The following is an 11,918-nucleotide window of genomic DNA, read 5'->3' as shown; positions in this document are numbered from 1 at the left end:
TTCTTGCTGTAACTTGCAAAAATCAGATCACGTATCATTGTTTTTAGTTAACGTAATAAATCTATTTTAAAATGCATTACAGCTAAATGATGGTTGGGAAGATGCAGAATGTGGACAGTGAAAGAATTTCCTTAGAGGGCCATATCAGCATATTTTTGGGCCAACACATTAATTAAACCTGAGGAATCAAATGGACACAGATGGGAAAAAAATTCACACATTCAAAACAGATTAAAATGTATAAAATAAAAACTCAAAAAGGAACAGCTAAATCTCAGAATCCTATTACATATAAAAAATTTAAATAAAAAATACAATATCTGAGTAAAACACATGAGTTTTATTATATTCAACATTTACAGAATAACCTTAAGAGGAAGTGTACTTCCAGAATGTATCTACTGAGGTAACATTGCAACAAGAAAATGTATGGAATTAAAATTCAAGCAAGTTGTGTGTATGTTGTTAAGTGGTCTGGAAGTTGGTTCATTTCTTCCACTGTTTATTTTCGTAGTCCCATTTGTTTGAGAAGCCTTCCACTGGGTTCATCCTCATGTCCAGCATTCTCTGGGTCTGGGCAGCTATCCATTCTTCAGTAAATGTTGGTGGCACATCACCATACACTGTAAAATTAAAGTATAAATAGTAGAAAGGGGTTAGACAATGATCAAGGTTGTTTTAGCCAATCAGAACACAGGGAACAATTATTTTATTACACAGCAAAAGCACAAATTCAAACCATGAAAATAGATGCTACGTTATACAGTACTGCAAGTGTGTAATTATAACCACAGTTCCATACCTGGAACCGCCTCCTTTACCCTCAGTACCTGCGCTGGACCAGCTGCTGCTGCTGCTTAACTCAACATCCAAACCACACAGACAAAAACAACCGCACACCAATATAAAAAGTGTTACATAAATAAAATACTTCAGCAGCATCACTTGGTAATGATTACACTTGACAAGCCATGTCTACTCATGCTGGCCATGTGCAAATACTTCCTTGGTAACCAGGAGTTGCCACTTGAAGTATTCCATATTTATTGATGTAGTGTTTGTTTATTGTGGACTGAGGATAGTTGGATAGCTCAACACATTATATATATTTTACAGTGGAGCAATTTGCAAGTTATTTATTGTTTTTATATCAAAAAGTATTTGAGTCTAAATGTTTGCCTGTGCAATGTACAGATTGATCTATAAGACAAAAAGGTAAGCTGCCACCAGTATATACATTTAGATGACTAATGTTATTGTTTAAGATACTCATAGCTTTAAAATGCTGCATGCTTCCTTAAAAGTCTTTATATGTTGTAGCTGTATCTAACTATTATATTTTTTTCTACATTGTATAACTTTGTATTCATACATCCCAAGATCAATCCCATATAACAGAGCATTTAACTTTATAGCCGTATTGTGTCCTTAAACAGTTTCTTTACTGAAAACAATTTTACAATACACAGGCTTTATTATTGTTTCAATATTTATTTTTTTTACTCACCAAATTTTCTCTGCCACATGACCACAAAACCAGTCAACCCAATGAAAAAGAACACTCCAGCAACAACTGATTTCCATTCTTGTGTTCCCTTGTTCATTTCAGCAAAGCTTTTGTTGAAGCTGATGCGGTACACTATTGGGGAGACAAGGCACAGGAAACAGGTATGTTGATTTAAGATTTACCGTACCTAAATTCAGGTCATTACGATCTATTACATAAAACCCTTGAGTAAAAATATATAATCCTGATAGTGGTAGCAGATACATATTGAAATGAAGGTTAATGCGTTCTAAGGCCCTGTCCACACTACATAACTGATCTCGAGAACCATACTCAAAAATGTTTTAATTAATCCTGTTTAAAGCACCCACACTAAAGTACTGTTTCATGTTTAGTCAGACTGAATGCATACAAACACTATTAAAACAGTTTGGTTACAGCTTCTACCAGCACACTGCCTGTTTACAACCTTGCAAATATGAAGCCTGTGCCCATGGAAGACATAGCGTTTCTCAGCATGAACGTTACGGCTTTGTTTCTTAAAAACACAAGGTGCATTTTATCATAATGTGTGCATTTCATTTTGAACTTTGAAGCTTTTCTATCAATGTGCCTCGATTTTGGCATCTGATCACGTTGCTCTATGATTCACCATTTTACAAGCCTCAGAAATTGTATACAGTACAGCAATATTGACACTCATTCTCAGCTCCTTCAGGCGCCTGTTCTGAGCACTGTATTTGTAATGTCCACACACCAAAACATATCAGAAAGCATTTTGGGAAATTGGAGGATGCACAAAAAATGCAGTTGGGTATTACAGCGTCCACACTTCTGACAAACCGCATTACCTGATGCAATCTAATTTAGAACCAGACTTGAGACTACCCCCGAGGTGATCTCGAGTCCGGTTCTCAAGTGTGGTATTAAAACGCTGCATAGCGTAAACGTTAACCGGATTTAGCACTTTAAGACGGTTTAAAGGCATAGTGTGAACAGGGCCTTAATTAAACGCCAGTGTCCCGCAATCATGTTCTTTTAAAATACAGGAAGCACATTCAGATATTTTTAAAAAGGCTTTAAAATTACAAAAACACCTGCAGAGCTGATGGTCTTCATCTTTACAACTGAGGTAAAATGTCTACATACATTCAATCAAGTTCTAGGCTAAAGTCTACTGATCTACAGATTGATCATTTCACTTTATATACATACGAGCAAGTTTCTCTTCCTCTGTCATCTGGGCCCATGATCCCTTCTCCTTTTCCTTCAGAGCCAACTGCTCAGAACTCAGGTGCTTCACAAAAGTTGCATCAGGCAGTGGAGACTCACGGCGATCAAAGTAAGCTGGAAGCGCATAGTCCTCCACTTTTGCAACCCCTGTTTATAGCAACAAAAATAAACAAAAACAGAATCTATCATTAGAGGGGACCTGCACCTCACAGCTTAGCACAAGGGTCATTCCAAAGATTATGTACAATCTGCCACCAACTGTAGTAAAAGTTTTTTTTACCCAGGATAAATTGCCCTTGAATGACAGATCTGGTGGGTGCAGTAATGTTACATTACATTCCTACTTAGGCAATTATCATTCAAGTCCTTCCCATTTTCTCATAGTGACCATTTAAAATAATGGGTTAGCAGAAGTGTTTTAGAAGTTCAGTGAAATGTGCCTGTATCTTGGATGCTAATATTTTGCCCTTCACACTAAAATCAAGTCAAGACAGATTAGACTGCAAGGTCAAAAAAACCATTAACACATACAACTACTGCAAACAAGTACTGTACATTCAGGATCTCTGTATTTTGCTTTTCTTGTTGTATAGTAATAAATAGTACAACACACATTGTAGCTATGTTATATTACTTAATACCACTGCATTAAAAAAAAAACACACAATTAGCAATATGTACAAAAGTGTGATGACGTCAAGAGGTACTTACCATGACCACGCAAGCAAACGGAGGCAGAAATGGCTCTCCTGCCCACAAGACTAAGTGCTCTAGATGCAATCATTCTGAAAAAGATGCCATTTCACATTACAGTTGCTAGTTAAATTATACAACGGCATACAACTCAGAAAAATTACTATTATAAATTAGTTTCCACGGTCACAGAGCTGCCACCTGAGGGCACATACTGTAATTTTTTATTTCCACGTAGTGCAGTAGTAATCACGTTTGATTTTTATAGTAGGGAAAACGAAAAAAAAAAGTTGGAAGCTCCAACGGTAGTTATTCTGACAGATCTTATGTGCTGCATCAACGATCCTACTGCCTAATAATAATAATAACAACAACAACAACAATAACAACAACAACATTTAAATTGGGTTTTGACACTACTTCAAAATCAATTTCATAAAAATAAATAACCAATATATTATTTTCTGTTATTCTATCGGACAATTTATTTCACACGTAATTTACCAATCAATATGTTAAAGAAATGTGATCGCGAATCTGATCAACGCCGAGTCCCTTAATTTAGCTCAAGCAATATCCTGTCAATATATTACCGGTAAGAAGTCATCAACCTCACTCAATTCCTTCAATGTAGCACAAGGTCAACATGACCGGAGTCACGCATCACTTTAGTGTAAAATGTATAAATAGCGAACCATTTTGCTAGTACGTAAATATAAAACTATCTTACTTTCAACAGAATACGATTTAACTTGTATTTTTATTAACACCGTGTAAAATATCAGGCCTGCTTTGTGAGGCGAACTACCTCTTCCTCCTCTGCCGTGACTCAATGTCAAATTGAACAGAGTCCATAGAAACCTACTAATCTGAAAATGTTGCGTAGGGAACGTTACATTAAAAGACAAAAAGCCGTCCCTACAAGATTTCCTAACAAACGTGCTTTACTAAAAAAAAAAAAAAAAAAAAAAAAAAAAGTACACTGGCCCAATTAAAACAGTAACTTGTTACCTGCCGCAGCAGCTCCAGACAGCGCAAAAAAAACCCACAGAAGGAACACTGAAGAATTGTGGGATACTGGGGGAGTACAAAAAGGAACACAAAAAAATCAAGGGGAGGAACTATATCTACTTAAATTCAGATGGGATATTTTAAATTTTCAATCATGTATTTAACAATCTTGGTAGTAAATAACATGTAGTATATTACCTGTACGAAAAAATAAGCTGTTTGGATTGTTTTTGATGTTGGTTTTGCGATAGTTTAGCGACGATATCGTAAAGTGTTTTTAAACTACAGCGTTGGTTTGCCATGTTGGCGCAGTTTGCACTACGGTTATTATTGAACGTTGCTTCCTTAGTAGCACCAAAATGGCATCAGTTTCATTACAGCCAATAAATAATTAATTATTATAGTTAACTTAAGACCTATCTGCTTTACGGTACCGGTGATAGCAGTCGGCATGAACGCTGATAGATGGTTATAATATTTGACTGTTGTGAAGATTTAATATTGTATTAGCTATTGTTGAACCGATTTCTAGTTTTATTAACGCGTGTCTTCTGTATAAATGTACAGTTTCACCGATCAAGGGCAGGAATGGTTTTATTGAGAAACGATTATATGTAAAGTACGATCTGATGTAATTACTTATTTATGTCGTATTAATAACGGGTTTTTACACTCAGCTCGACAGTGTTGCGTGTTGTTTAGTTCGTTTCGTGCATTTTAATTTTCAGTTCGGATAACTGCAAGTTGCTGAAAAGCTCAAACACGACAGTTCTATCCGGAAAGAGAGAGATACACTTTTTTGTAATAAACTTGCTTTTTGTGCTCGAGTTCTACAACATGTGCTCGATTTAAATACAACATCTCTTATTGTCTAAGTTTGGAGAGGCGCATATTTGTAAGGCTGATGCCATTGAAATTTTAAGGTTTTTTTTTTTTTTCTCCTTATTAAGATTTATTTTTGCTCGTCCCTCAACGAATAATAGTGAATTCAAGATGACTGTAATTAAGTTAACCACTCAGGCATATTGTAAAATGTTATTGCACGCTGCGAAGTATCCCCACCTCGCGGTGAATGGTCTGTTGGTGGCCGAAAATCAGAAGCGAAAAGACGGCCAGCCTGTTTTGTGTGTGGACTGTGTGCCTCTGTTCCATGGTACCCTAGCGCTGGCACCAATGATGGAAATTGCTTTGACTCTGGTAAGGCAGTACACTAGATTGTAATCAATGCAGTTTTCTTCATTCTGATTGTAATTCCACGTGTCTGAGGTTCACAATGGAAAATATACATTAAGTGAGATGTGCAGGTATTAGTATTATAACTATATACAATGGAGAGTTAATTATCCGAACTAATTGGGACCAGTACTAGGTCGCATAATCGATTTGCATTGATAATCGAACATTGTACCTTTTAATAATACATAGAATAAACTTAACATACACAAGTGCCTACTGATGATATAGTAACCTGTTCTATCACATTAAGCGTACAAAATTACAAAGCTTTACAAATCATTAAATTAATGCAGTTCATTAAAACTTTAACACCAATAGTTAAGGTAATGAAGTAATGTAATTAAACGTACCATATACCAAACTCATCAAAGAATACAATTCAGTACAACTTTGACACATTACAGAACTTAGGAATCATTAAACTTCAAAAATTCTGTAAAATGTTTCTGTTCTTTGATACTTGCTGTTAAGGCATCGTAATAAAGTGCAATTGAAATTAATAAAGTAAAAGTTCTTAGCTGCTCAATAACAGACAGCCCTTAATGATGAAATAGAAGAAGAATAAAGAATGAGGTGACTCATTTTCATTTGCTTAACTGCATTTAAAGCACACATTGCTCCATGTAAGGTTTTGGTGGTCTGAGTAATTCTGTAACCTTCCTTTGCTTTAATCTGCTGGTCCTTTTTTGGCAGTTAAATCTCGTAGCCATTTTAGCGTAACCTACCACACCTACCGAATTCATCACATGATTACAGATGTGTTCAGTTGATTAGACAGTACCGTTGATCGAAGATCAGATAATTGTCTCGCTACTGTAATTTAAAACATGAACTGCTCTCAATGTATCTTGACCCCTTGTCTTGTTCACTGCAGTAATTGTAAGTTTCAACTTTTCAGATTGACACCTGGTGTAAGGAAAATAAGTACGTGATAGCTGGGTATTACCAGGCCAATGAACGAATCAAGGAAACGAGGTGTGCCTTTTCAAACTTGAATGTATTGAAGTGATTCAGTTTCTCACAGTTATTATGCTGCTGCGCCTGATAAACTGAGTATATCTTGCCTTTTTTTTTATACCCTTTTTCAGACCCAATCAATTTGCAGAAAAAGTAGCAGCAAGGATTGCAGAAAACTTCAGTCAGGCAGCATTGATTATGGTATATTTGGATGTTATTTGCTGTCATTTTCAGTGGGACTACACAGCATTCCTCATTGTTGGACAATTTGCCCTTTTCAATTCTGCTACTGTTAAGTAGGTGGGGCTTGCAGTTGAAAGGCCACACTGTAACATGATTTTAATTGAATGAGGCGGGCCTTTATGTTTTACACAGCTACATTCAGTGAATCCTTTACTCCAGTTCTTTTGTAGGTCAGAATAATTCCATCAGACAAGTGGTTACCAATATATAGCCTTACAAAGATCTGCTGTCAGTTATTTAATAAATAAAAAAAAAAAACAATAAAAAACCATAAAATACAGTAAAATCCTGCCATACTTGCATACTAAAATATATTATGTTTTCAGGTGGACAACAGTAAGATTTCCATGAATTGTTATGACCCTGCAATTTCTGTCTTCGAGCATCATGACAACAAATGGAAATGCAGAGACGCTAGCATGTAAGTCTTTACCTCCTTCCATGCTGTTGTGTATGAACACATTGGTGTGAAACCTCTGTTGGAGGGCTTTGTTTCCCATTCTCCTCTTGGCTTCTGTGTTCATGATCTGCATTTAAGTGAATAAATGCACTTCTTAATAAGTGGAATATGCTTGTTTATATACAAGTCAAACCCTGTGATGAAAACTTGATGAAGCAATAAAACTAGAGGACTTGCAAGGAGTCCCAGTAGCATTTATTAGAACATTTCTGAGTTCCAGAAACTCAAGTTAATAATACAGCGTATGCTAAAAGTGTTAATGCAAATATGATATCTAATGAGAAAATGGATGTTTTCAACCTTTTTTTATTACAAATGCGTATTAATTAATGTGGATCTATATAACAACTAAAGTTGAATATAAAATGAAATTATCTTCTGTATTCAGATTTTGCTGTACTTCCCCATTTAGTCTGCATGGATTGTGACTAGAATGATAGAATCATATAGGTTTATTTTTGTAATGCAAGCAATTTTCGCTATGATGTTTGGTCAATTTTGATTTTTGAAATGGGGTACTGTAAAAGTCATAACTGAGCCAGTGAATTAATAGCTTGCTATAATATCACAAGCCTGCTATAAATAAATATGTGGTGTTTTGTATTCTAAACCGAAACCTCACAATGCACTCCAAAAAAGACAAATTGTTTTTTTTTTGTTTTTTTAATATCTTTTAAGTAAATGCAATCATTATAATATGAAAATAATTTGAATTAAATCTATTCACTTTTCACCTATGTAACTTCTCATTCTCATTATGGGTTTGTGATTAACAAGTTTTAGCTGTACTGTCTGTGGAAACAATTACTAAGCTCCGCAGCACCACGCTCAAAAAGAACATTGGTGGAAATCTAGCTTTAGGTCTTCCGTTAGAGAGACAATATAGAAAGAAACGTACTAACCACAGGTAAGTAACTACATTGTTTTCTGGTTGCCATTAAGTACATATCATCCAATGTCCCCCATGCCTAGTGACTGCTGTGAGGACTGGTCTGAAGCCCAGAATATCATGTCTGCACTTCTGGAAGGCAGGTCTTACGACAACCTGATCGACTTTGATAATCACCTGGATGACCTGCGGAATGACTGGACAAACCCTGAGATCAACAAATCCATCCTGCACTTGTGTTGAGCACTTCTTCAGTAGACTAGCTGTTGTGATTTCTGCCAAAACGGGACTCAATATTTTTCCAGTGAACTTTTTTCTTCATAAAAGAATACAGTGTGAAGTTGTACGTTGACAGTGAATTTACCAGATACCTTTGCAAACCATGTGAGTGATTCTACGTAAAGTTTCTATAATCAGTTAATTACGTATCTAAAAATTGGGCATTTTTAGAAATGCTTTCAAGCATTCAGCCTACAATTAGTAATGTCACTGATTTGTTGCTGGCCAGGGATTCGTAATGTATTTTCACTTTACTACATACATTAAACTATAAGCTAAGAGTGTTATAACCACTGATGTACTTCTAAAGCAATCCTTGTTTAAGCCATTATCTTTAAATCCAACATACTCTTTTCGGATGTAAAAGCCAGCAAACTAAAAATCAAATAGGTGCTTTTTATACCATGTATATTTTCAGAGTATTATTTCTTACTTGTTTAATATGTCTTTGTGTGTTACATATCATTATCTCCTTGTGTCTGCTTTGAACATTATTTACCATGCTTACTACCTATTAATGTAAGGAGGGTTAAAGAATTACTAATTGCATGCAGCTGGAATTTCTTCCTTTTCTGCAACTGGTTTTTGGATAGATTTTCTATTTACTAACAGTGCAGAGGGGACAGACTTTACAGTCGCACACCCCAAAAATCGTTTTTTCTTTATTCAGCTTTCAGAAATGTTTGAAAAGGGAGTTTTTTGGCCTGAATAGTTTGTAAGCGTGGAAAACAATGATCACAGCTGAGATCATAGATTATAATGGAGGTCACTTAAATCAAATATTATGAAAATGTAGATGGTATGAAAAATCCTATACTTTCGCAGGGTTCATTCATTTCTTTTGTTTTTTGTCTTGTAGTTTGTAATGAAATTACATTCATATTCATATTAGGTGTAGTCACTTTAACTGGGAGAATGCCAGTGGAATTCTGGAGCACTACTTCTTGAATTGTAATTAGATGTTAAATCATACTGCAGTCCATACACATGACATGCATTCTAGTGAAGACTGTGTTAATGAATGAGTGAAAAGTTCCCATTAGGAATAAATAAGTTTTCTTTTATGTCCTGTGTTTAATAAAATCCTTTTTTCTTGACATTAGCATTTCAGAAAACTTCTGTGCTTGCACTGCCAGGTCTTTTTTTTCCTTCATATTTCTTACTCAAATAATCCACCCATTTGAGTAATCAAGCTAATTCTAGATCTGCCATAAACTGGTTAAAGTGTTTTCCCTCCATGGTAGCCTGTGTCTAATCCACTTGCATGAGGATCACTGAGGAATTAACAAAGCCTTTTACTCCCAAGTACCAGTCGTACTATTCGTTATTTTTTTCAGTCATCGCATCCAGGACCTCAGGTGAAGGCTTTTAGTCGAAATGTGTGTCATTGAATCCATTTACTGTCTTTTAGTATTACCATTAATTATAATAATGTATTATTATACACCAGGATTCAACCATCAAGATGTTAGTAATCACAGCATTTGATTAAAATGTTCTAATATAATGACATGTATTCTAGTCATCATTATCTCTATAATCTAGGTATTGGATTTCATTTAATTAATTCAAACCCATGGCACATACCTTTTTGAAACTTAAAAGCTGTTTTAAAATAATGTCTACCTTATTGCTTATCCTAAAGTGTGGTTTCGGCTGAACAATTCATGTGTGTTGCACTGTGTGGTTAGTTCTAGAATAGCACGGCGCAATAGGAAAAATTGCCAGATTTCTTTATAATGAAACGCTAGGGTTAGGGTTAATGAAGATGTTAGGCTGTGATATGATTATCATTGAGATGAGTGCATTTCAGAATGATTGTGTGTCATGTGCTGCGTTTTCCTTTTATATATGAAAGACCGATTTGAAAAAAAAAAACTAACTTTGTTATGCAATAAAGTTTATGGTGATTATACTGCTGCTGTCTGGAGTTTCAGTCCTGTATGCTATGATGTGTTAATGTAACCATGTTTTAAAAGTGAATGGAGCTAATGTCTGAGCTGTCCTTACAAAGGTACCACCAAATTCTCCTGTCAGGACACAGCACTCTGACTGGTTATCATATTGTTGTTAATTAAACAATAAATAATCCTCTCCCTACAACGACCCTAACGTTAGTATCCTATACTGCAGTCATTACACATCTAAAGTAGTTCATGTTTGGGGTGTGTTTACCTGCTAATTCTAAACCCTGCACTACACGGCCAACTAGAGCAACCCTGACTGATGATGTGGTAATAGAATATTGTGTAGCATATTTATTAAAAACAGATTACAGTTACAAGTTGGGGTCATGCAGTATTTAGGGACTTCTAAGCAGTGTAGACTCACTAACCCACTGGTTATCTGTAGGTAAAACAAATGAATACTTCAACACACACGTGGTTTAGGCTATGCTTCTGCTTGCTGCCAGCTGAACTGAGAATGATATGATCATACCAATACAGGAGGCAATATGAGTAATATTTAAGTTGTCATGGATCAATTGAAACCCACTGTCACGTCTGCTGCGTTTTGCAGATTTTCACGTACTCTTTTTATTCGGTCTTATTTATTTTCTGTTTACTCTGCACGCTCTCTTAACTCAGGGGAGACGTTAGGAGGACAGAGATGTTATAAACTCCCCTAGTGGTTTATGTTCGAGCACTGGACGAGCTGTAAGTAAGTCCATATAACCTTTATTTAATCGGCAAGAAAGACACTCAAGACTCATTCATTTTAAGTTTTACGAATCAGAGCAATGTTCCTTCGGTTTATTAAAATGCTTTTCATATTTGGAAAAAGGTAGGTTGATCAGACTTCCAAATTCCAACACATGCAGTCTACAAGCACCCACTTCTATATTTCAGTTTCATTCAATATAACACTCTCTTAAAACCAAAACATAGTTTCAAAACCTTATAGCAATGCAACCAATACATGTAAGATATAATAATGTTAGTAATATGCTTACCTCCTATTATAAGGAAAAGTAGCGTGAACAAAGGAATCAGTCTGGTGGAGATCTGCAAGTGATGGACCACTTCACCCTGTCAAGCAAAGGTCTTGAATGTGGTACCCTTTTGCGAAAAGTGTGAGTTTTTATAGGATTCATCTCCATAGGAATACATGGAGAATCTTTATCAAGTCTAACTCTTATCTCTTTGGCACACAAAAGCCTAAAAATTTAGAGCCTTGTGCCAACAATTAATAAAAATATAACACCTGGTCTACACATCCAATCATGATCTCACCCGCTCATTTCTCGACCCCTCCTCTATCTAAAAAGCTAGGTGAAACAAAGAAAATAATATTATTTTGAATATATGAGTGTTGTCTGAAATATATACAACACTATTAGTTATGATTATACTGATTATATGCATTAATGTCTAATAATATATTCCCTCATGCCATTCTATTCTTCAAAT

The 11,918-nt window shown here is 35.5% G+C and overlaps 2 protein-coding genes across 2 annotated transcripts; one reads left to right on the top strand and one right to left on the bottom strand.

The window, feature by feature from the left end:
- Positions 1–321: 321 nt before the first annotated feature.
- Positions 322–4,539, bottom strand: LOC121296400. The gene is made up of 5 exons (XM_041221915.1): positions 4,445–4,539; positions 3,452–3,525; positions 2,723–2,887; positions 1,508–1,639; positions 322–623 (listed from the first exon to the last, which is right to left on the bottom strand). The coding sequence occupies exons 2-5, from the start codon at positions 3,522–3,524 to the stop codon at positions 487–489; spliced, it is 507 nt and encodes a 168-aa protein (XP_041077849.1). The 5' UTR covers position 3,525; positions 4,445–4,539; the 3' UTR covers positions 322–486.
- Positions 4,540–4,858: 319 nt separating this feature from the next.
- On the top strand, positions 4,859–9,610 carry emc8 (ER membrane protein complex subunit 8). The gene is made up of 5 exons (XM_041221913.1): positions 4,859–5,641; positions 6,579–6,655; positions 6,769–6,838; positions 7,207–7,301; positions 8,313–9,610. The coding sequence occupies exons 1-5, from the start codon at positions 5,438–5,440 to the stop codon at positions 8,470–8,472; spliced, it is 606 nt and encodes a 201-aa protein (XP_041077847.1). The 5' UTR covers positions 4,859–5,437; the 3' UTR covers positions 8,473–9,610.
- The last annotated feature ends 2,308 nt before the right edge of the window (positions 9,611–11,918 follow it).

This window comes from Polyodon spathula, chromosome 21, assembly GCF_017654505.1.
Source record: "Polyodon spathula isolate WHYD16114869_AA chromosome 21, ASM1765450v1, whole genome shotgun sequence".
NCBI lineage: Eukaryota > Metazoa > Chordata > Actinopteri > Acipenseriformes > Polyodontidae > Polyodon > Polyodon spathula.
The sequence above is the reverse complement of the archived record's forward strand: the minus strand, read 5'-3'. Positions and strand labels throughout refer to the sequence as shown.

Excerpts from the sequence above, each read along its gene's own strand:
- emc8 (XM_041221913.1), top strand. The coding sequence starts at position 5,438 with ATGACTGTAATTAAGTTAACCACTCAGGCATATTGTAAAATGTTATTG. Across the intron at positions 5,642-6,578 it reads TGGAAATTGCTTTGACTCTG|ATTGACACCTGGTGTAAGGA; the intron begins GTAAGGCAGTAC and ends TCAACTTTTCAG. Across the intron at positions 6,839-7,206 it reads GTCAGGCAGCATTGATTATG|GTGGACAACAGTAAGATTTC; the intron begins GTATATTTGGAT and ends TTATGTTTTCAG.
- LOC121296400 (XM_041221915.1), bottom strand. The coding sequence starts at position 3,524 with ATGATTGCATCTAGAGCACTTAGTCTTGTGGGCAGGAGAGCCATTTCT. Across the intron at positions 2,888-3,451 it reads CGTTTGCTTGCGTGGTCATG|GGGTTGCAAAAGTGGAGGAC; the intron begins GTAAGTACCTCT and ends TGCTATAAACAG. Across the intron at positions 624-1,507 it reads CATGTGGCAGAGAAAATTTG|TGTATGGTGATGTGCCACCA; the intron begins GTGAGTAAAAAA and ends TTAATTTTACAG.